The sequence below is a fragment of the Cuculus canorus genome, chromosome 10, assembly GCF_017976375.1.
Source record: "Cuculus canorus isolate bCucCan1 chromosome 10, bCucCan1.pri, whole genome shotgun sequence".
Lineage (NCBI taxonomy): Eukaryota > Metazoa > Chordata > Aves > Cuculiformes > Cuculidae > Cuculus > Cuculus canorus.
Window position 1 is genome coordinate 18,701,651 of NC_071410.1, and position 24,489 is coordinate 18,726,139.

The window sequence follows — 24,489 nt, forward strand, 5'->3', positions numbered from 1 at the left end:
GACTGAGTTTGTTATAGCTCTCCATATAGCAGTAAGAGTGGTCTGACTGGAGAAGAGTGGGAACATGTCTGAGAACTTCTTTTCAAGAACATGTTCTGAAAGCCTTTTGTATTTGGTGCAGCGCTGAAGGCTGTGGATTTTAGATCTTCAGTCCAATTAGCAAAAAAAACAAAACAACAGTAGCCTGAGACTACTGTGTGTTGATTACTTTAAGCCTTAGAAATGTCAGAATGTCAATACTTTTCAAGTGTTTCTGGCCTTTACAGATTTCAACTTTTTCCTTTGCACTGTTCTTTCATACAAATTCCCAATTTAACAGCGTGGCCGTAGGACTGGGATGAAGCAGCTGTTCATACACAGCACAGCGTTCAAGGCATGGCTTGAGTCATGTGTGTGCCTGAGAACTGAATCCAGTCCTTCTGCTGCTGCTGCCAGAGCAGTTGCCAGAGTAGCAGCTCCAATTGTTTTCATTCCCAGCTCATGGTAACTACTATGATGTTGCTTTTCTGCATTAGTAGCTCTTTCTGCACTGTCTTTGTACTGTAAATAAACCAGTCCCAGAGCAGCGAAGAACTGGGCTAAGCTGTAGCTGAGACCATCCCTTGTCTCATCCTGCATGTGCAGTTCTCTCATTTCTTTCTTTTGTTCCGGATCTTGATTCCTCCTAATCTAACTGACCATTCAGCAATGCCATCGTGAGGTCATGCTGTGCAGGTGCCTTTCATGTTCCTCTTCTACTCCCTCTTTTTTCCTGGCTCTTTCTGCGAATTTCAATCTGTTTCTTTCAAATGTTAGCTTTCTTCTTCCTTTCAATTAGCAAGTCCCTTCATTAACGGCTCCCCCTCACCCAGCCCCTTATTTCTTAATTACTGTTAATAATCAGATGTTGCTTTGCTCTTTGCCTTTGACCAAAGTGGTTGACACCATTTCAGGCAAAACCCCATTTTATTCAGATCAATTTTCCAGATCTCTTTGCGAAAGGGGTAGCTTTTCCCTCACTGATTACACAGCATGGTGCCACCCCATGCCCCTGAGCTAAATCCACACATTCAGCGACACGGAAAGTAATTGCCTATCAGAAAAGCCAATATATGGCTACCTGCTGTAGGAAGCGTGAGAGGTTGTCAGGGTAATCAGCCTATCCCATATCTGACCAGGTGTAATCCGTAGTGCAGCATACAGAAAAAGCTGTTTCTTCTTCATAAGTGCAAGCAGCTCCTTCTGCTTTGGATGTCACTGTTATGGGGTTTCTTTGTGTGAGATGCCGGTATCCATTCCTGCAAACGAGGGATGTGTTTGAGGAAAATCATCCAGGTTATGAATTCTTAAAAATGCAAGCTGCCCTAAAAATTATGCTGCCTTATGGCTGTCAGTCTGGTGGTGGTGTAATGTATGTAAGCAACGATCACAAGTCCGACTTACACTCATTCATCGGGTTTATTTAAAACATATGTCTAAAAATTTGCAAGGTGTAGAAAACCAGATGTGCTGTTGTTAATAATAGAAATGCACAGAAATAGTTGTTTTGAAATATAAAAAAAGGTAGTGCCTGTGTTTAATTTAAAAATAATTAGAAAGTGGAACGGTCTATTCTATTTGAGGATAAAGACAGGTGTTTCCAAATCAGTTCTTGCTCCCTATTGGAATAGGAAGAATATATCAGTATTTATAACAAAGTAAAAATGGCCAGTGTAAAAACAAGGCATTTTAGAATGTGGGTCTGAGTGGGTTACATATAATTAATGTGTAATTGAAAATATTAATTAGGAGCTGTAATAGTTACATACATGTTTTGATAACACAAACTTTGAAACTACATCAATCCATATGATAGAATTGAAGAAATTGTCTCAGATTCATGGGAATGAAATGAGAAACTGGGGAGGATTTGCTTCAAGTGTTTCCCACAGAAAACTGTTGAAACCAGTGCAATCTTACAAAATGTTTTTGCATTTTGGCAATGTTTTACTTTCTAGAAGAGAAACTGCTTCTTGAAATCTATGCTCATTTCAGAATACAGTAGACAGCACTTTCCAGCTAGGCAGTCTAAAGGTGAGCACAGAGATGTGTATTTAGTGATCTAAAAACGGTTCTGTGCAGTTCTGGTCCTTGACCTCCATAGGAATGGTGGCTTATGAACAGTTTCCACCCTCCGTTTTGGCCCAAGTGCCCAGCACTACGTATCAGATTGCATGTGCACAGATGCATTCTGGCTTTCACACCTAGAGCAGAGTTGGGAAGCTTAGTGTCACTTTGAAGATGTTCTGTCAGATGTGCCAGGAAGGCGCACTGCAAGGGAAAGTGGAATGAGCACAATCCCAGTCTAGGTCTGAGCTGGTTTCACAGCAAACAGTGCTTGGTTTCCAGCTCTGACCATCCAGTTGTTAAAAGAATGAGGTATTTAACCTCTGCTGACGACAGGCAGTGGATGTGCCCTGTTCCTGTACTCAGTAGCAGTGGTGCTGCCAGGCACAGGCGGGGATTGCTTCTGCCGGGTTTCTGGGCAGGTCTACGCTGCCATTCTGTGTCCTAAGAGCTGTGCTGCTGATTGTGTTTTAGGGGCAGATCCCTATGTACTGATCAAGTGTGAGAATCAAAGCGTGCGCTCCCCTGTGCAACACAATACCACCAGTGCCATCTTTGACACCCAAGTAATTTTCTACAGAAAGAAGATCGACAGCCCTATCATTGTCCAGGTGAGAGAAGTCATGCAGGGTGGGCTGCTAAAAACGGGGAGGAGAGCATCACTGGGCTTGGTGTGTGCTAACTCTTCCTTCATATCACTGATACCCAGGATAGAAGTTTGAAAACTTATGCTCCCCTCGCTTGCCTGTGCCTGGTGCTCAGCTGTTCTACCAATTCTCTAGTCTAAGGTGTCTTCCCTAAAACAGCAACCGATGACACTTAGGGATCAGAAGGCATGTTTTGTTTCTGGTTGTCCCAGGTGGCCAACCGTATCCTGGGCTGCATCAAAAGAAGCGTGGCCAGCAGGATGAGGGAAGCGATTCTGCCCCTCTATTCCTCTCTTCTGAGACCTCATCTGGAGTATTGTGTGCGGTTCTGGAATCCTCAACATAAGAAGGAGATGGAGCTGTTGGAATGGGTCCAAAGGAGGGCTACAAGATGATCCGAGGGCTGGTCCACCTTCAATATGAGGACAGGCTGAGAGAGTTGGGGTTGTTCAGCCTGGAGAAGAGAAGGCTCTGAGGAGACCTTATAGAGACTGAAGGGGCTACAAGAAAACTGGAGAGGGACTGTTTACAAAGGCTTGTAGTGATAGGATGTGGGGCAATGGGTATGAACTGGAGAGGGGCAGATTTAGACTGGACATGAGGAGGAATTTCTTCATGATGAGAGTGGTGAGGCCCTGGCCCAGGTTGCCCAGGAAAGCTGTGGCTGCCCCATCCCTGGAGGTGTTCAAGGCCAGGTTGGATGTGCCTTGGGCAGCCTGAGCCAGTGGGAGGTGTCCCTGCCCATGGTGGGGGCGTGGAACTGGATGATCTTTAAGGTCCCTTCCAACCCAAATGATTCTATGATTCATTCCAAGGCTTTGAGGGAATTTACAGGATTACCTTTTGCCTCATTTGGTACCTGATGAAAGAGAGATGGGGAAAAGCCAAGTGTTGTCCAGTGTCACTGTCTAAAATAAAACCAAAGCTAAGACCACTAGTTTTTTTACCTTTAATTCTAGTCCTGTGGAACTAGACCACGCTCTTTACCTCTGTGCTAGCTGGAGAAACAGAGCTTAGTGTTTAGATGAGGCAGTCCAGAAAAACTTTGAGAGAGTGGAGTGGCATTTCAGTTTAATACACACAGGTGTTTAGTACTAGGCAAATAATAAGGAGTGTGTCTTCTTCATCAGTGCAGGGAGGTCTGTGAACCAATTCGCTGTGACACCTTAGCACCAGAAACTGAAATAGCTTTGTAGCACTGTGTTGCAAGAAAAGACAGTTTTCTGACTTTTCACTGCCTAATGCAGTACTGGTGCCCAGGGCTCCCGTAATGTGCGGCTCCTCTGAGCTGACAGGTATATTCTACAAATGTTATAAATAGGAGGAGGATGATAGCAGTGTTATCCCCTAAACCACAGACTGTAATTAGGGGTTAGAGGGAACTGATACAATAGGTGATGGAACATGGTCTGTGTTCTTGGTATGTACAGGATTGCCTAGTCCTTAGTAAAGATTTGATTTATACATGGAACCTCACCCTGTCTCTCTACAGTGTGCAGCTCAAACACTTTGGCTTTTTCAGGATAACTAAAAGTTAAATACTAATGAACTTCACAGACCAAACAAAGCCTGGCATATGAGACAAGCAGCAAACCCCACTATTAACAGAACTGCAATTGCTGCTTGCTATATGCCCAACCCCTTCTGCAGTAGTGAAATGAGATGTCCCAGGACTCCAAAGCCATGGCTGTCCCTTGCTGTAGCAGTGGGGACTTGGCTCTATCACACTCAAAGGAAAAGCACTGAGGACGCTGCAGAGATGAGCACAAGCAGGCAGAGTGGCACAGACTGGCTGATCACATGTAGATTTTTACTGCTGATGAGCTCAAACAGGTAATTTTTAATCCTCTTCTAGGCTAGCTGTGACCTAGAAAGCAAAAAGCTGCATTTAGCTCCTTATTTGCATAGTGTATGTAAATGAGCATGCAAATCCAGAATCTCCCACATGCTCTCTAGACAATTAGCTAAATTTAGATGGATGCCCTCTCTTTACAGCTTTTTCAATGGTTTAATGGGAATGACCCTCCTCCAGCACAACCCTCTCAGGTGGAGAGTCACAGAAGCACTGCTTTGGCTGGGTTTATTTCTGTTCCCTTGTCTCTAGGTCTGGAACAGCAACATCTTGTGTGACCAGTTCCTCGGACAGGCGGTGCTGACAGCTTCACCCAACGACCCCAGAGAACAGCAGACTCTGCAGCTCCAAGGGAGAGGAAGCGGAGAAGCAGTCGAGGTGCCAGGTCGCATCACCATCAAGGTTTTTTCCAGCGATGACCTCGTGGAGCTATGAATACCAAAGCCCTGCAGAGCCAGACAGAGCTGTCACCTCGCAGCAGGGGGGCTTGTCTGTGCTTTCTGTGTGAATGACTCGGGAGCAAAGGTTGCACATAATCATAATCGCTTTAAAAGGAAAAAGCCCTCTAACTCTCCACATTATCATGGATAATGGGGAGAGAGGCTTTTATAGAGGGAAGAATACACATTTATACATATATATATGTTCCTGATGCAGCAAATACAGTAGAAGAGGGGCCAAACTGAATGTTAGCAGATAAGCTCATTAAGATGTGACCATCTTCCCCCACAGCATCTTTAAGGAGCTCTCGTCACATAAGCTGGAAGCAAATGTGACTGTTCTCACAGGTTCCCAGCACATCGTCATCTGTTCTTAGCAGCGGTACTGGATGCAGGCAGGATGGCTGCATCTCCGTGGTCACATACCAGCAGGTTCGTGGGGTGGCAAGCACGAGGTGGATTCACATGGCTCGCTCCTTGTCCACTGCAAGGCTGTATTTAGGACGGGGATTTTTTTTAAGCTTTGACTGGAATTCTTATCCATATGATATGAAATTATTGATGAATTTCATTGTTACTGCTACAGGTCAAATGTTTCTGTCCTTGGAAAAAATGTCATTATTCAAGTTCAGTCCTAGGTCATAGCCTTAAGACCAGGCATGCCAGGGCAACATTAAAACAGAAGGGCAGGTCTTGCAGTGCCTATTTAAACACTACAGCAAATAACAGTGTTGCCTGCATAAAGGATTTCAAAATGACTCTCTTACTCTTCTACTCTCCACCTCAAGCTGACTCCCAAGTTGATATGTCTGGCGAAGAGAAAGGCACCTCTGTGGTTTTGCTCAGAGGACAAATTCAATAATGGGAGCCTCCTTGCTAAGGAGGCTTTGTTTAATCTACATGATGCTAAAAATGAAGCGATGCTCCCTTTGCTTCATTAGATATGATGGGTAGCACCAAAGTGAGAGAGCACAAAATTAGCTTGCAGCAAGGATAGGTTTGTAAAACAAAATGCTGTGCCCTGGAAGGTATGAGGTTTCACTCAATATTTTGTATCTGTTTATTGCTGGCAGAGGTGATGTTTTTGTTGAACTTCAACTTGGGGTATAATGAAGGACACGTATCCTTTCACTTTTTCTTCAAAGCAGGGTTGGTACAAACTTTCTTTTAACTTTTGAGTATATTCCACCAGCAGGATTTCCTCATAGGCATTTCAGTGTCGTCATGCTGTGCAGTGATACTGGCAGTGTTAGAGGCTCACTGTTCTAGAACTCTTGGAAATGGGTTTTATATGGTTGCAAATTCTGGTCTTGAAAGTGAAGCTGAAGGATCACTGTTTGCCTTTTGTACAGCCAGGAAACTTGGATTTCTGTGAACCACTTCAGCCATTTGGGGTAATTTTTATAATTTATAAAATGGCCTCGAGAAGATTAATGTTTCCACAAAAGGTTTTGAAGTCTCCTCAGGTGTCCAAAAGGATCGCTACTTTCTCTGACATAACGGAGGTGGAATGTAAGGCTATGAATGGTATTATACCACCATCAGCTTAGTTGCATGTACCAAGTACCTAAATCCAGCTTTCTTTTTAAACAGCGTGGGCTCAAACCATTTTGCATGCAGAGCATTTGTCAGATGTGAACTACACGCGGTTCACAGCCCCACAGGCAAGCGTAATTCTCTGTAAACTCATAGCTTCAGAGTTGCTTGTTCTCGGACATATTTATAAACTGCATTTTTTTTTTAAAAAAAAAAAGCATGAACTTTCTTGTACAGGCCAGAATTTCAGCAAGCCACACAGGGATCTGCAGCTCGGTGTGGCTGTCCTAGCCCTGCACTAAGACCTGTTTGTCCTGCTTTTCCTTACACACTGTTTTATGCCACGGTAGCTGCTTCTCAGTGGAGTGGCAAGTGGTGGCTGCAGCCTGTTGATTCATCTTCACCACAGGGGTGGAGAGCACTGTGCTGGCATTTCAGCATTAAAGCTCTGCACTGAAGCTCATAGGGCAGCAAGGCATGCAGGAGAGTAGACTGTGGCAGAGCAGAACACATCATGTCACTCCTATGTTAGACTTTTCTCCAGGGGCTGTTCCCTAAGAGATGGGTGCAGTAAGGAGGGGTTGACTTGGTCAGCTGATTGATTTGGGTCAGTGTTTAGCCTGAAGAAGGCTCCTCTCAGCGACAGCAACCAGTACAGCCAGGCTGCTCTCCCTTCTGTGGACTGAGGCAACTGGGAGGAGACTGGAGGCTTATGTGTCCCTGCTCCGATATTTGCCTGATCCAAGAGCTGGCTTGAGCTCATTGAGGCCACAAAGTCATCTCACCTCCGAGCTGGATGGGGAGTCTCTTGGCTGTGTTCTTTGAACACCATTTCAGCATCAGCATAAGGGTTGTCTCCAGCGTCAGCGGGGCAGAGAGAGTTTGACCAGCCGTTCTTTGTCATGTGCAGCCTGGCAAGGAGGGAACTCAGGTTGGAGTGGGTAAAGGTGATGATTTTTATGATAATTATGTCAGCTCAAGACGTTCTCACAGTTCGTCTCCATCATGGGGGCAGAGGCCTGCTGAACACCAGCTGCAGACTGGGCTGGAAATGGAGCTCTGTTGCTCTCAGTGTTGCCCTGAGGGAATCGCAGTCCAGTGCTGGTAGCTGTGAGAGGCTCAGGCATGCAGAATGTCTTTACCTCTGCATTTATTAATTTTTGGAAATAGTTGTAGCAGGCAGAATTCACCCTTCAGCAGGAGCTGATCCAACCTGGGAACATGTCTGGCTGTGCTGATTTGCAGATGCTTCTGGCTTCTCCTCCCACCCAAGCACATGGGAGATGGCAGCAATCCCAAGGGAAGCCAAGGTAAGACCAGGCTGAAAGGGGCTTGCACTGCTGCCTGCAGGAGAGCCCAAGCCAGATAGGGAATGGTGCCTACTGCTCTGTGGGCTCTTTTCCCTGTTGTACATCTTGCCATGCACTGAAAGCAAAGCCAGGTCCATAGGGTTTTGGTTTACAGGCAAGGTAGATGCTATATTTTTGAGATGAGCTTGCCTTTTCAGACAGACACAGGCATTTAAGACCAGGTGTTACCAGAGCTGGGCAGTATTTTTCACGAATTAGTGGTAACTTGTGTGAAAATGAAGAGTGTTTTTATGGGGGCCTGCATTTATGTATATGCTTGGGCCACCTTCAGCAGAGAGTTTTGGCTTCCAAAAATTAAAAGAGGGCAATAGTTGGAAAATGTTTCATTTCAGCCTCTCTATATTTTTCAATATGAAGTAACTTAAATAAAAGGTTAAAAAACCCAAAACCGTGTTCAGTAATTTCTGAAATGAAACAGCTGGTTTCAGATAAAAGAAATCGTTCTGGGATGAACCCAATTGACATCAATTAAGCTTGCTCAAGAAGAAAAATGTATCTCAGCTGTTCACTGAACAGTTCTCTCCCCCCCCCCCGCATGCCTTTTACTTCCTACCTGTTTCCTACTTTTGCCACATGAGTTCCCAGCTCATTGTGGCCTCCATCATTCTGTAGCCTTCCTGGCTGTCCCTCACCCTTATAAAGACCAAGCCTCAGGTCTGGGGACTCATCCTGTCCCTGGCTGCGCAACAGCAGTGTCTCGGGAGCCCTGTTAGATTTTACAGTGTAATTCAGGCCCACTCCTCGGCCCCAGGCTGAAAATTTTGTTTACTGAAAATGCTGTTTATTGTAATAAAGCTCATTTTTTGTCCTCACTTCTGCCTTCCCATTCCTTTCACCTCTTCCCTCCACAGTGATGAGCCCTCTGAGTCGCTGTGGCTGCCCACTGGCCCCATTAGGCTTAGGCTGATCCTTATTTGTCTCCTTTGCAGGACTAATGGATGGACTTTGCTGAGCATGGCACACAGCAGTGCTCTTGGCAGAAGAGCTCCACCTCACCCATATTTTTGCTGTTTGTCTCAACTAAATCCTCTCTGTTTTGAATTTTCACTCTAGGAGGCTGCAGGGAAGACAGATAGCCTGACTCCCACACCATCGTATTCTGGTTGCGGTGCAGAGAGTGGTCCCAGATGTTAATGTTGAGTGGCCAGCACTGTAGCTTCCAGCCAGCATTTTGAGTACTGTGTTGTCATCTCTTCCAACTTCTGGGGCAAAAACGATTGCTGGTACTGCCAGGTCAGTGCTGCTCATATTGGTAGGAGTTATGAAGGCTGAAGGTCTCTCCCACTCCAAAAGAGTTGGCGTCAAGCCTGGCATGGCTGGGCAGGCACTGTGCTAGGAGCCACAGCTCCTACCTTTGCACTGAGGCACTGGAGCGTGTCCAGAAATGGGCAACGAGGGTGGAGAAAGGTCTGGAGCACACAGGTTAAGGGAGAGGCTGAGGGAATGGGGCTTTTTAGCCTGGAGGAGGCTGAGGGGAGAACTCATCGCTCTCTGCAGTCCTGAAAGGAGGTTGTGGTGAGGTGGGTGCTGGTCTCTTCTCCCAAGTAATGATAAGATGAGAGGGAATGGCCTCAAGCTGCACCAGGGAGAGGTTTAGATTGGATATTGGGAAAAATTGTCTTCACTGAAGGAGTTTGCAGCACTGGGACAAGTGCCCAGGGCAGTGGTGGAGCCCCCAGCCCTGGAGTGGTTTAAAAGTTGGGTGGGCAAGATGCTGGGGGATCTGGTTTAATAACACACTGGTATGGGTGGATCTGGTTTAATACGGCTGGATCTCAGAGAGTAGTGGTCAATGGCTAGAAGTCCAGATGGAGATCTGCAATGAGTGGTGTCCCTCAGGGGTCCATACTGGGACCAGTGCTGTTTAATATCTTCATCAATGATATAGACAGTGAGATTGAGTGCATCTTCAGCAAGTTTGCAGATGACACCAAGCTGAGGGTGCAGTTACCACACTGGAAAGACGGGATGGCATCCAGAGAGACTGGGACAGGCTGGAGAAGTGGGTCTGTGTGAACCTCATGAGGTTCAACAAGGTCAAGTGCAAGGTCCTACACCTGGGTTGGGGCAGTCCCTGGGTTCAACACAGGATGTGGGATGATGTGATGGAGAGCTGCCCTGCAGAGAAAGGCTTGGGCTGCTGGATGATGAGAAGCATGACATGAGCCGGCAATGTGTGCTCGCAGCCCAGAAACCAACCATGTCCTGGGCTGTATCAAAAGAAGCATGGCCAGCGGGGCGAGGGAGGGGACTCTGCCCCTCTGTTCCTCTCTTCTGAGACCTCATCTGGAGTATTGTGTCCAGTTCTGGAATCCTCAACATAAGAAGGAGATGGAGCTGTTGGAATGGGTCCAGAGGAGGCTACAAAGATGATCTGAGGGCTGGAGCACCTCCTGTATGAGGACAGGCTGAGAGAGTTGGGGTTGTTCAGCCTGGAGAAGGCTCTGAGGAGATCTTATAGCGACCTTCCAGTACCTGAAGCAGCTACAAGAAAGCTGGAGAGGGACTGTTCAAAAAGGCTTCTAGTGATAGGATGAGGGGCAATGGGTTTAAACTGGAGGGGGGCAGATTTAGACTGGACATGAGGAGGAATTTCTTCATGATGAGAGTGGTGAGTCCCTGGCCCAGGTTGCCCAGGGAAGCTGTGGCTGCCCCGTCCCTGGAGGTGTTCAGGGCCAGGTTGGATGGGTCTTGGGCAGCCTGAGCCAGTGGGAGGTGTCCCTGCCCATGGCAGGGGGTGGAACTGGATGGGCTTTCAGGTCCCTTCCAACCCAAACTATCCTATGATTCCTATAGTTTAATGATATATAATATGATAATATTATGATCATATGCTATCCTATATATTACACACAGAGGTACGGCCGGATCTGGTTTAACAATCCCACACCTCCGGTTGGACTCGGCGGTCTCGGCTCTCCCCCCCTCAGCCCCGCCCGCCCGTGGTGCTCAGAGCCGCCTCAGCCCCACCCGCCGCTGGGGGGCGCCCGCGCGCCGCCGCCCGCGCTGCAGGGAGGGGCGCGGCCGCCATTTTGCCTGGGCGAGTTGCTGAGCGGGGGGAGGACTGTGCTTTATAGCCCGCGGGGTGTGAGCCGCGCCGGCCCCGGCGCGGAGCGGGGTGTGCGGGGGGGAACTGTGCAGAGGGCGGGCTGGGCGTGCTAGAGAGCGCTCTGTGTGCTTGGAGTACATAAAAGCAGGCAGTGCATGCACTGTAGATGGCTGCACACTGTATATACGCATATAGATACACTATAGATACATATACATACACTGCTGAGAGAGAGGGAATGTGATTTAAGGGTCTCTGTGTGTATGCGCGTACACAGAGGATCAGAACGGCTTGAGTGGGAAGAGGCCTCAAGGCCCACTCCATCCCACTCCCTGCCATGCTCAAGACCACCTCCCACTGGATCAGGGGCTCCAAGCCCCATCCAACCTGGCCTTGAACACCTCCAGGGATGAGGCAGCCACCACTGCTCTGGGCAACCTGGGCCAGGGCCTCCCCACCACCACAGCAAAACATTTATAACTTAGATCTCATCTCAATCTCTCCTCTTTCAGCTGAAAACCATTAACCATTGTCCCATCTCTGCACCCCGTGATCAAGAGCCCCTCCCCAGCTTTCCCGGAGCCCCATTCAGTGCTGAAAGCTGCTCTAAGGTCTCCCCAGAAATTCTCTTCTCCAGACTGAACAACCCCAACTCGCTCAGCCTGTCTTTGTACAAGAGGTACTCCAGCCCTCGGATCATCTTTGTGGAGTTATGTAGTTATGTGAGGCTCTCTGAATATATATAGTTATTATACATAAAAATATACTATATATACATACAGAGAACACAGTATATATTTTATCATATATTTTATTAATATGTAGGTGGGTGCATATATTAATAGATATATATTCTAGAATGATGGAATAGTAGAATAGTTTGGGTTGGAAGGGACATTAAACATCATCCATATCCAAACCCCCATGCCATGGGCAGGGACACCTCCCACTGGCTCAGGCTGCCCAAGGCCCATCCAACCTGGCCTTGAACACCTCCAGGGATGGGGCAGCCACCACTGCTCTGGGTAACCTGTGCCAGGGCCTCACCACTCTCATGGTGAAGAAATTCCTCCTTATGTCTGGTCTAAATCTGCCCCTCTCCAGTTTATACCCATTGCCCCTCATCCTATCACCACGAGCCTTTGTAAACAGTCCCTCTCCAGCTTTCTTGTAGCCGCTTCAGGTACTGGAAGGTCACTATATTATACACATAAAATTATGGTGTGTACTATATTGTACGTGTATCTAGCAAGAGAGTGTATTATATCATTCCAAGGGTGTGTGTGTACATATAAAATAGATCACTAGGGAAAGAGTATAAGGGCTTCATATATATGTGTATATATGCCTATTTATAGTTTTTATATATATCTATATGTGCTATACTCTACCTATATAGCTACAGCATGAGATTATTTTGTTCATTTAAATTAAGGTCTCACCATGTTTGTATACAGATGTATAGAGCTAGTGGGTTATATAGTGAAGTAAGGCATGCTCTCTCTCTCTTTGTGACTATATATGTTTAATATATGTATATATATGTTTAATATATAGATACATATATATATAGATATGTTTAATATATGTATATATTTCATATATGTATATATTGTACATGTAAAAGGCCATGTGTTACATATGCGTCTGTCATTGTGACCCTTTTATAAACACATCATATGCTTTCTCTCACCATTTATGTTTTTTAGCATTAAAGTAGTATTAGCTTTATTTTATACACGCACACCATGTAGATACCAGTACATAATTACATCACTCTCTTGCCATTTATACTATCTAAGTGTATTTTTTAAAATATATGGGTATGTATACATATTTTTATGCAGTTATAAAAGACATACATTGCATACTATAGTGTATAGATATAAGTAGAGTTTGTTATTTGATTTTCTCTCTGTGTGCATACACAGACACCTGCAGTTACATAGATAAGGGTCTTTCATGTGTGTGTGTGTGTGTGTGTGTGTATGTACACACACACACACACACACACATTGAAGAATATTGATGTATACATTGTTAGACACAGAACTGTCTGGGGGAGCACACGTATATGCATCTGTGACAGCAGACATAACTCCCCAGCCTCCCTAGCCAGCTTTATAGAGCTCCAGAAGGAGCGTTCTTGTGTGTGCACAGGTCTGTGTGGCCTTTCCCTGTGGCCACGGTGCAGGCTGTTAGCTGGCACTCTGGACCAGGCTGTCCTGCCTTCCTGCGGCTGCTGGGGTTCTTCACACCCCCCCAGCCGTGCAGGCTGAAGGGCTGAGTGAGAGCCAGAGGTGCCGGAGCCCAGGGCTGCAGAGCACAGCTGAGGGCCAGTGGGCACTGAGCAACAGTGAGGGCCGGGCTTGGCCGGGGGAGGCAGCTGAAGGGGGAGCTGGAGGTAGGGCGGCCTCGGCAGGGCTTGTGGCAGGTGGCAGAGAGAGGCCGGAGTCACACCGGGGCACTGAACCATGTGTGAATGAGACAGAACCTGGCCTGGAAGCCAGGCTGGGGTAGAATGTGGGGGTGCATATCCCTACCTACACAGTGGGCTGGAGACCCTACTCGCCTTCCTCCAGTGCTGGTACAGAGGAGTGAAACCCTCAGATAGAGGGCATCTGCTAGATGAGACCATGGCGATGCAGACAGCACAGCTGTAGCAGCAGAGTCACTGGGCCCAGGTTACCTCTGTGCCTCTAATCCCAGCATCCCTCTCGAGCAGGTGCTTTGCAGCAGGACAAGAGCTGAAGTGACTGGTGTTCTATAAGCAGTTCTAAAGATTTCTGGGCAGGAAGCGTGGCTAATCACCACCTGCGGAATTCCACTTATACATCTGGAGGACGTATTGGTTCTTTATGGAACAGTAGAAACACAACTCATTGGAAAGATCGCACACTCTGGCATTGTGCAAACTGGGGAGCAGTAGAAAGGTAGCCAGTCTGCTTTTGTGGACACAAGATACAAGGAACTCCCATAGCAGAGGGTAAATACGGGGCCCTGGCAGCTGAGTCCTATTTCATGATATTATATGGTAGTGGCATAGGACAAAACTACAAGCACATATGGCCACGCAGTCTTTTGGGAGCTGCAGATGATCCAGGCTGGTGTATCAGGCAGCCCTGACACTAATTTGTCAAACAGCACCAGCACCTCCTATAGGAAAAGCTGCAGTCACACACTCCAATGGTATTTATAACCTTTATTTGCAATACTTTAGGTCCAAGTTTCAAACTGCAATATTTTTACACTCAAGACACAGTCATGCACAATCCATATTTCAATTTTCTATTGCTTCAACCACAATTTAAAATAACTTAATATTGGAAACAAAACCCAAAATCTTAAAAAAAAGGATGCTGAGGTCAGTAAGATGGATCCATGCCATCAGCACATTTACAAAGTAAATAACTTAGTTCTCTTTTTAAAAAGATCAGTTACCTCTTAATCCAAAGTTACAGATTTTTCACTACACATTTGTTTTTATCTTTTGCTTTTTTTCTGTTTTTTCTTTGTTTTTTTTTTTTTTTTTTTTGTAACAGATAACACGTCCTAAAAAAAGGAATGTACAGCAAAATGAGATACATTTCTGATAAACAATGAAAATGTAGGCTCCTCCTCTGTTTCCTTTTGTCTGGATACCCTGAAAAGAAAAAAAAATCTAGCAGACACCATTGTAGGTGTAAACTGGTTGCTTCGGACTAAACTGGAGTTTAGCATTGCTTATTTCCCTTTCCAGCCAAGAGTTGCAGAAGTCTTTTGTAGATCTTCCCAAATGTATGTCTGTACGCACAGCACCTGCAGTGCAGGCGCAGCACCAGTGCAACCACAATAACTCCCGGTGTGGCCACTGAGGCTGGGCTCTGCCCAAGGAGGAGTTGCTCTCTTCAAGGGGGGGCTACGGTGTGTGCAGTCCTTTGCTGCTAGTTCCCATCTACAGCAGCTCCTCTTCTGCTTGCTTACCTGCTAAGGCAGACACCGGCAGCTTATCAGAGTCGCTCCTGAAGAGCTGAGAGGCTTTTTTTTCCCTGTTGCTGTGCTACAGACAAATTTAGCAGCATTGCTTAACACTAATATAAACAGTGTGACAAAAAGCAATTGCCTTTGTGCACCTTAAGCTCAAAGGTCAGAGATCTCAACAGACATGAATGTAAGACATTTGCATGCTTCATGTTTGCTATGTTGACCTACTTCTGAGCTGGACAGCTTCGTGTGATGGAGAACAAGAGCAATGGGCAGCTCCCTTCCACTCAGCCGAGGGATACCTCTGGCCCCCAGTACCCAGGGCGTCATCAGCATCAGTTTATTAAGCAACCAGTTCTGCCGTCACTGAAGCCAACCACCAAACGCACACCGACTTCAGTGGGAGTAGCAGCAGTGCCTGCATCTGATCCACAAGTCTGTTGCTGGGCTGAACAAATGACATACAATATGCAGCAGCAAAAGGACCCGACTTTAAAACCAACCTGCCACTATTCCCTCATGTTTGCAATAGTGTCACACCAGCCTGAGGCACCGGGGAGCCCTCAGTACAAGCACAGATTTCAGGTGGCAGGCCCTGGGCTTTGGACGGTATGCACAAAATGGAGGTGATAACACTCCAGACCAGGCTTGCAGATTCAAAAGGCAGCTGTAAACAGGCAGTTCAAAGAGCAGAGAAATGAGGATCTCAAGCACTTTATCTGAGTCAGTTACACAGTCCTGGTTAGCAGCCACTGAGCATAGGAGGAACAGAGGGCACAGAAAGGGACAAAATCAGTTAAGCACAGAGACTGCAAAGAGCAAGACCTGTGAGAAGTAAGACTCAGCTTCATTTTTCTTCTGTTTGAGCCCCTGAAAGGACTGAAGGAGAGAGTGGAAGTGACACAAACAATACTCATATTCTCAGTGTTCACTCTTCCCTCCCTCAGAGTTACAGAAGAAATTTGATGAACTGAAGTCTTCTGAGTAGTTTGGTTTAGCGTTAAAAGCTTAGCACGAGTACCTGAAGTAGTTGAAGCTTTAGGCTGCAAGAGCTGACCAAGAACTTTCTGATAAAAGTAAAGCTGCCAACACAAAAGTAGCTGAATTGGGCAAGCAGACTCACAGCTGCACTTAGGTTGGAAAAGACCTTTAAGATCATCAAGTCCAACTGTTAATCTCATGCTGCCAAGCCACCACTTAGCCACGGTCCCCAAGCACCAGAGCCACACATCTTTTGAAGATATCTAGGGATGGTGACTCCACCTCTTCCCCTGGGCAGACTGTTCCAGTGCTTGACAACCCTTGCTGTGATGACGTTTTTCCTGCTATACAATCTGAACCTCCCTGATGCAACTTGAGGCCATTTCCTCTCATCCTATTGCGGGTTACTTGGGAGAAGAGACCAGCACCCACCTCATTACAACCTCCTCTCAGGAAGCTGCAGCAATGAGGTCTCCCCTTGGCCACCTCTTCTCCAGACTAAACAACCCCAGATCCCTCAGCCACTCTCCATAACCCCTGTGCTCCAGACCCTTCCCCAGCTCCATTCCCCTTCTCTGGACACACTCCAGCCCCTCAATGTCTTTCTTGTATTGAGAGGCCCAAAACTGAACCCAGGATTCGAGGTGCAGCCTCACCAATGCCGAGTCCGGGGGGACGATCCTTTCCCTGCTCCTGCTGGCCACACCGTGGCTGATCCAAGGCCAGGACGCTGTTGGCCTTCTTGGTCCCCCAGGCCACTGCTGGCTCACCTTCAGGATTTGAGGTGCGGTCTCACCAATGCTGAGCACAGGGGGATGATCCTTTCCCTGCTCCTGCTGGTCACACTGTGGCTGATCCAGGCCAGGATGCTGTTGGCTGCCTTGGCCCCCTGGGCCACTGCTGTCTCATGTTCAGCTGCTGTTGACCAGCATGCCCAGGTCCTTTTCTGTCTGATATGGGCAGAAGATAAGAACCAAGGAGACAAGTCCAAGAGAGTAAAGTAACTTCAGAAGAAGGCCAGCCCGGTGACAGTGAAAACCAGTAAGAAGTCAAGAGCTCTCCGACCAGAAATAAGTGATTGGACATGGGCATCAGATGCTGGGTGATATGGGTATAATTGAGAGTCATGAGTTGGGGTGGGAGTTCCTCTCTGGAGGCACCCAGCTCAAGTCATCACCTGAGAACTACTAACAGAGGAAGAGGAAGCCTTCAGTCAGACCCCACATTAATCAGCAGACTCTATTTATGGTGGCCAGCATGTGTAAGCTCATAACATCAGAACTGTGATTCAAAGGTGGGTGTGCATGTGCCCAACACCTCTTCTGACTAAAATTCACGACTGCCAACTCAGGCCTTTGCCACCAACCGCAGTCCTTTTGGCTCTGTGTAAGCTGGGCAACGCAAATGTTGCCAGCAAGCCGTGCAGAAACCAGGCGTGATCTCCAAGCAGCCGAGAACACGGTGCCTCTCAATGAGAGCAGGATGTACGTGACACACAGGTGCTGAAGCTGATGTGGGTTCTGCTGGGAAATTGTCCAGTCCAAAGCTGCTGTGCTCACAGGTTATTAAAACAATTAACAATTTTCCCTATTATCGACTTTAGGTAGTGCTGTTGCCCTCAGTTTCCTCAGATTCTAGCAGAATAAAAGTGCTTGCTAGGAAAAATTGCTGAGCAGAGAGAATGGCTCATACCCAGCCAGCAGTCCAAAGAGCACTCATGAAGTGCGTGTAAGTATCCATCCTTCTCTTTCCTATGGTACCATTTTATGTTTTGAGATGGCTCTTGGCACCCAAAGGTGCACACAACCATCGGTAGGCTCGGGCCAATAACAGTTTATACGCACAATGCACACCTAGGATTACAGCAATCAGCTCTAAACCACATCCAAAGAGAGGATGCATAAGCAGGATTCTGCACGTTTCAGCCAGAAAGAGAAATTACCCTGTCAGCTCAAGGACGGACACAAACAAGGAGAGGTTTTAAAGATCCCTGAATTGCAAATCACACTCAAAGAGATCTTGGATGGTTTCTTTTGGAACACATTGATGTTTCCTGCTTCCTGAAAACTGGGAGCTAAAATTTAAGATATTTACGTGGTCAGGGGAGAGGAAACAAACCTAAACAAACCAAACAACTGTAACACTTATTTATGAGTCTTCATCAGCTTGCCCCATCGCCCAGATGCTGCATGTCTGCACATGAATGAACAACAGTCCCCCGGGAAGGCGTGTGGACCACTAACTCGATAATGTTTAGCAAGGCAAAGCTGGCATTAGTGTGCGTGCCCTGGACATCAAGCAAAGAAACACTGGCTCCTGTCTTTAATGGTAGGAGATACAGAACCCTCTCTGGATCTTTGTTCATGGCATTTGCTTATGACTGGACTCAGAAACACCTGGATTTACAGGCTCAGCGTGAGGGACACTCGGCAGCCGCACTAATCCAATGACGATACACTGGAAATAAATAACTGCCATACAGGCAGTAGGGCAAGGTGCCATTTCCTACAACTACAAGACAGGAGACAGGTACATACTTACTTCCCTTCTTGTGGTGACTGGAATGTACTTCATTTTCAGTGGCAGGACATGGGGGAGGACTGACCAAAAGACTTGCTGAGGTGCAGCCACCGGCCTCAAGAATACTCAGCACAGACAAGTAAAAAGAATACTGGAGTTCATTAGTGCGTAGTGTAAGTCGGCCAACCAGTAGCCAAGGACAGAGAATAAACACACACAGACTTCAAAGGCGCTGCACACAAGAAGTGAGAGTGCAACTCTGGCCCAAGTTTGTGATCAAACACCAAGAGCACCCCAAGACCCACCCCTGTGCAGGCTCCCAGGACAGCATGCAGGAACTGCAGGGAATTTTACAGAGGTATCTTTTTTTTTTTTTTGTTTTCTTAAATAAATAACCTTCCTGTGCTTCTCAAACTTCCCTGACTTTACTGCTCTCATGCTTCTGCCCCAAACCCCCTTGAAACCACAGCGAGCTATTGGGTCACTTTCACACATCTTCACTGCAGGGATGGGAATCACAGACAACCTCTGCATAGGGTTTTTTGCCATTTAATGAATCTAAAACCAAAGACAATTAACCAGTCTTTTAAAACCTTGGAATGCAAGTGTTGGAAACCTATTCACCTATGCAGTATGCAGCAGGAACAGCCTATTTCTAATCCTTCAAATATATATATATAGATAACTAATTGCTTAATCTGAAGAGAGCAGTCAGAGAACCCAAGATGGTTCCAGAGATTTTATAGCAGTCATCTCTTTTCTGCAAGGTCGATGCTATTGTCAATTCTAACCTACTGTGTAAGCCTGTAAATAACATACAAGACCTGCCCTCTCAGGACTGGGTTTGGTTGTCTTTTTTTAAACTTATTAATATGCCTCTTCCACATTTGCTATCAGTGCTGGAAGGATATAAATGCAGCTGCCACCTTTCAGTACCTGGTGACTGAGAATTCAGTTGCAGAGCCTGGCTGATGCAGAGAGCCGCAGGGATGCTAGAGGTGTGTTTCCCCGCATGTCAGCATTCTCAGCTGGGCAATTACAGGCCATCTGGAAAACAGCCGCTGGCAGGTATTACTGCTGCTGAATCCTGTCTGCCTCCCAGGAACTTTGTTTTAGAGGGGAAAAACCTAGATTTGCTGATGCTAATGAGTATAAATATAGTATTTAATGAAATAAAAAGTAAGGCCTCTTATTACAGCAGTTGTCTTTGAAAATGATATTCTGTATGCGGTCCACAGTGATCAAAAATGATGCTACCATTTGATTTTCCTTTTTTTTTCATGTCTTTTAACTTCTGAGAAATAGGTGGTGGCATTTTTTTTTTTTAATATAGAGATGCTGAAATACTTGTAGGTAAAGAAAATAAATAGAGAAAAAACCCAATCAAATAGTGTAGTCTGTTAACTTGACAATTTATATTGCATGTCCAGGAAATATGTGCCATAAGAAAGCGTTTTACTCTTAAAGGACGGCTGTCTGTTCCTTTGATGGTAGGAAACAAGAAAAGCTATACCGGAAAAAGAAATTGTCACTTGTTTCATTGCTCTTACAGGGGATACAAATGTTTCATTGTGACTAAGGCTTTACAAATAGGGGGCAGCCCACCTCCAGCCTGACTTACTCTTTCTTACCATAAGTCTCTCCCTCAGATAGACAGCTTGAGCTGACAGAGAAAAATAGGACAAAAAAGACAGAACCTTAGGAACATAATAGAATTAGTTAGGTTGGAAAGGACCTTGCAGATACCAAGTCCAACCCTTAACCTAGCACTGCCAACTCCACCACTGAACTGCGTCCCTAAGCACCACATCCACACGTCTTCTCAATCCCTCCACCAGGGATTAAAGACCTTACCAGGGATGGTGACTTAACCACTTCCCTGGGCAGCCGTTCCAGTGCTTGACAACCCTTGCTGTGAAGACATTTTTCCTACTATCCAATCTAAACCTCCCTGATGCAACTTGAGGCCATTTCCTCTCATCCTATTGCCTGTTACTTGGGAGAAGAGACCAGCACCCACCTCATTACAACCTCCTCTCAGGAAGCTGCAGCAATGAGGTCTCCCCTTGGCCACCTCTTCTCCAGACTAAACAACCCCAGGTCCCTCAGCCACTCTCCATAACCCCTGTGCTCCAGACCCTTCCCCAGCTCCATTCCCCTTCTCTGGACACACTCCAGCCCCTCAATGTCTTTCTTTTATTGAGAGGCCCAAAACTGAACCCAGGATTCGAGGTGTGGCCTCACCAATGCCGATTCCGGGGAATGATCTCTTCCCTGCTCCTGCTGGCCACACCGTGGCTGATCCAGGCCAGGATGCTGTTGGCCTTCTTGGTCCCCCAGGCCACTGCTGGCTCACCTTCAGCTGCTGTTGACCACCAGCTCCAGGTCTTTTTTCCTGCTGTGCAGCTTTCCAGCCACTCTTCCCCAAGCCTGGAGAGCTGCATGTGGCTGTTGTGACCAAAGTGCAGTTGGGGCAGCCTGATCTAGTGGGAGGTGTCCCTGCCCATGGCAGGGGGTTTGGAACTGGATGATCTTTAAGGTCCCTTCCAACCCAAATTATTCTGATTCCATGTCATACATCAGCTTTAACCCACAGATCCAGCCTGTCCCCACCCCTCCGCAGAGCCTTCCTGCCCTCAAACAGATCAGCAGCCCTGCCCAACTTGGTGTCATCTGTAAACTGACTGAAGGAACACTCAATCCCCTCACCCAGATCATGGATAAAGGTACTAAACACAACCAGCCCCAACACTGAACCCTGTTTGTTTCCCTTGCTATGTGCGTTGGAGTAGAGGCCCTGCAGCTGGGCTACTGATCCACCACATTTTTGGGGGGAGAAGCCCTAATTCCTACCTGACCATTCTCAGGCACTCCCATGGTTTCTAAAACATCAATAATCCTCGTGCCTTTGCTGCCACGTGGATCTCCATTCCCTCCCTACACTGAGACGGCAGGTCAACGCATATTTAGCTGCGGTAACTCAGCGCACTGCCTCCATCGGTTACCTCAGCCAAAGACACTGGCACGCATAGAGCAAGCAAGGGTAGGTTAGTTGGCAGATTAACGACAGCTGCAATACAAAGACTGTAACCAAACAAGAAGCCAAAGCCAAACAAGCTAACGGCCTAATTCAAGAACAGCCCAAGCATCCTTCATTCCTCCTGGCTAGCCACTCAGCCTTCGGAGGACAAGCCCTAAACATGAAGATGTACAGCAGGAAGCTGTTTTATTCTTTTTTTGTTTTTCCTCACTCAGGGGTGTTGCTTCAATTGTTGTTTTGAAGGACTTTGATTAGTTGTACTACTAAAATACAGCAACAATTACTCCATGCAAATGCTTTTTCTGAGTGAAGCCGCACTGTGTACTTCTTTCAGAAATGAATAAATTAAGCAGAAATTGCATACTTCAACTATTCTGCTCCCTTACAAATCAGCTGACCAGTCAAACACAATCCTCAGTCTTATCCAGGATTCCCTCTATCCCAATAACTCAGAGCTGCACTCAGGAGCGCTTGCTGTATGCAGGATGGCAGAAAGGCTTCATACCTCTCAACATTTCTGCAATCCACTCTGCATTTCACCCATTTGCTCTCGCTCAGTGCAGAACTGCAGGTTTTGATGCACTCGCTCCCAGAGCTGTCTGCGGCACTGGCTCGTGCCGATCTGAGCTGCGGAAGTTGTCACTCACTTGTGTTGGCTTCAGTTTCCATGGCAGAACTCGTGTGCCTAAGGACACGCACCTGCGCACAAGCCTGCGGAGCAGTTTGGCTCCATCTCCCTCTGCTGAGAGTGGTGTAGATGCTCCTACTCGTTCCCAGAAGCTACAAGAGGACTGGGAGAGCCGGCATCCTCAGCAGTGACACCACCGCTCAGCTCTGCCCCTCTCTACTCCTGCCCAGACTCAAGACTCATCCTGCCAGTCTGCGCGTCCAACAGCAGGGCTGCGATTCCCTCGGGAGCAGCCCACTGCCAGCCTGGCTGATACGAGATGGTTCAGCCTGCTCCCAGGGAGAGGCAAGAGCCTGCTGCATGGGCCTTCCTCCAGCCTGGCTCTGCGGATGCTGAGGCTGCTCCGTGCTGTGGCTCAGTGCCAGGCAGGACCGGGGCCTGCTCTCACCTCACGTTTCTCTTACAACTTTGCATCAGACAAGCCTTTTCTGAGCACACTGACTGATCTTTCTGCTTTTCCATTTTACCAAGGCTCTCATCCAGGCAAACAGATTACAATTAGTTATACAAAGCAAACTCTCAAGAACCGAACCACTATGTATTCTCAGCTGAAAGCCTGTATCTCAACAGGATATTTTGTCTGCCCCACTTCTGATTTGTTTTTGATTGGAAAGCAATTTCACTTTCTTTCTCTTCTAAAAGTACTGTGACTGGGCAAATACCAGTGAGTGGGCCGTATTGAAAAGGCAGCGCAGTCTGGAGTGTATGAATGAATGAGACCCTTCTCCAATTCCAAACAATATTAAAAAAAAGAACCCAAACATGAAAGAGACTTTCCATCTTTAAGAAACAACTGACAATTTAAAAGTGAATGTACAGCTTATTCACAGGGTGAGAAGGAAGGGAATCTTCCGACTGAATTTGCTTTACCTTGGAAATGGCTGAGGCAGCAAAGCATTTTTGGTCACCACCTCTCTGTCTTAAGCCCTGTTTAATTTTAAAAATAAATTAAGGAGCCAGAAAGCAGGAAGAAGACAAATGATAATTTTTTACTCCTTGAGGGACCAGGGTTGTTCTCCCTCCTACCACCATGACTGTGACCGTTGGTTTGTTCATCCATCCATCCGTCCTGCAGCACAAGAGTTGAGGTTTTATAGAGTTTGTGTTCTCAGTCCTGCTCTGAGCTGGCATGGGAGAAAGCCAGCCTGAAGCGCTAGCGGCTGCTGTTCTTAATCGCTTCCTTTGCTGCAATGATCAGAGGAGTCAGGCTGGAGAGAGGCTTGGCTAATTTTAAAAATGGATGCTGCCCAAAGAAAAAAACAGAAATGAACCATTACTTTCCAACCTCAGTTAGTCAAGTGCTCAAGCAGTATTCCTCTGGGCACTGGGAGTAGGCAGAAATCGCACTGAGGGGACCATCTGCACCTGCACCTTCATGTCCCGTACCTTGCTATTGCAGGCAAACATGGCCCATAATCCTCTCAATCCATTTATCAAGGTGTCTTCAGCTTGCTGGGAATTTTGCCCTGCCAGCACTCTGGGAATGCTGCTTGCTGTCGCAGGGCTTTATTCCCTCCAGGAAACTCAAAATACTTACTTTGGTTCCTGTTTTCTAAAGACATGGGCTATTTTAGTTGTCAAAAAGATGAGGGGCGTAAACCATTCCTCAGGTAACTCCAACAGAAGTTAGAGTTCTTAAGTAAGAGGCTTAGAAGCCTCTTAGAAATGTTTACCCCCTGTAGTATTTAGGCCTCTGTATTGTTCTGAAAGCCACCGAGGTACAGGTTTTCAGTACCAAAACAAGAGCAGGGAGACAGAGCTCTCATGGACTCAACCCTGGGTTGCAGTGTCTACCATCCCATCCCATCCCTTCCTGTGCTGGTTGGCACCTTCACAGCAAGGACAGCCCAGTAACACGTGCTGCAACTCCCTACCTGCCACCAAAGCTGGCAGTGAACCTGTAGTTCTTATCTACTCAACTGTGCCAGGCAGCAAATGGAGGTATGACAGGCCTCACTCAGCTATCCCTGTTCTGGTGGCAGAAACCTCTCAGAGCGGGGCAGGATGGACAAGCCGGGGCTCCTCTGATGCTCACAGTAAGTAAGCACTCCACAGCCCCTGCCTTCCCACAGCCAAATCTCTGACTGCTCGGCTGTGACTGATTTCAACGGGTTCCTCCCCAGTCACATCTCTATACGCTGGTCATCAACGGCATTTCAGGCCTCCATACATGGTTTCATTCAGCTTCAGGTAATTTGTCACCACGTAAAACTGAATATACTACCGAGATACACAACAGAGCCAGAAAAATGATCCGAGGGCTGGAGCACCTCCCGTACGAGGACAGGCTGAGAGGGTTGGGCTTGTTTAGCCTGGGG

At 47.0% G+C, this 24,489-nt stretch overlaps 2 protein-coding genes across 10 annotated transcripts in view; one reads left to right on the forward strand and one right to left on the reverse strand.

The window, feature by feature from the left end:
* Positions 1-10,384, forward strand: part of CAPN6 (calpain 6) — a 66,705-nt gene extending 56,321 nt beyond the window's left edge. For all 4 annotated transcript variants that reach the window (XM_054075878.1, XM_054075877.1, XM_054075879.1 and 1 more), the window contains 2 exons: positions 2,560-2,696; positions 4,837-10,384. In XM_054075878.1, the coding sequence (XP_053931853.1) occupies positions 2,560-2,696; positions 4,837-5,019 (320 nt within the window). In that variant the 3' untranslated portion in view covers positions 5,020-10,384. The remainder of the gene's footprint in view (positions 1-2,559; positions 2,697-4,836) is intronic.
* Positions 10,385-13,014: 2,630 nt separating this feature from the next.
* PAK3 (p21 (RAC1) activated kinase 3) overlaps positions 13,015-24,489 on the reverse strand; it is a 151,018-nt gene continuing 139,543 nt past the window's right edge. For 5 of the 6 annotated variants that reach the window (XM_054075433.1, XM_054075434.1, XM_054075432.1 and 2 more), the window contains one exon: positions 13,015-23,414. In XM_054075433.1, the coding sequence (XP_053931408.1) occupies positions 23,325-23,414 (90 nt within the window). In that variant the 3' untranslated portion in view covers positions 13,015-23,324. The remainder of the gene's footprint in view (positions 23,415-24,489) is intronic. The other variant, XM_054075436.1, reaches the window with a different exon arrangement.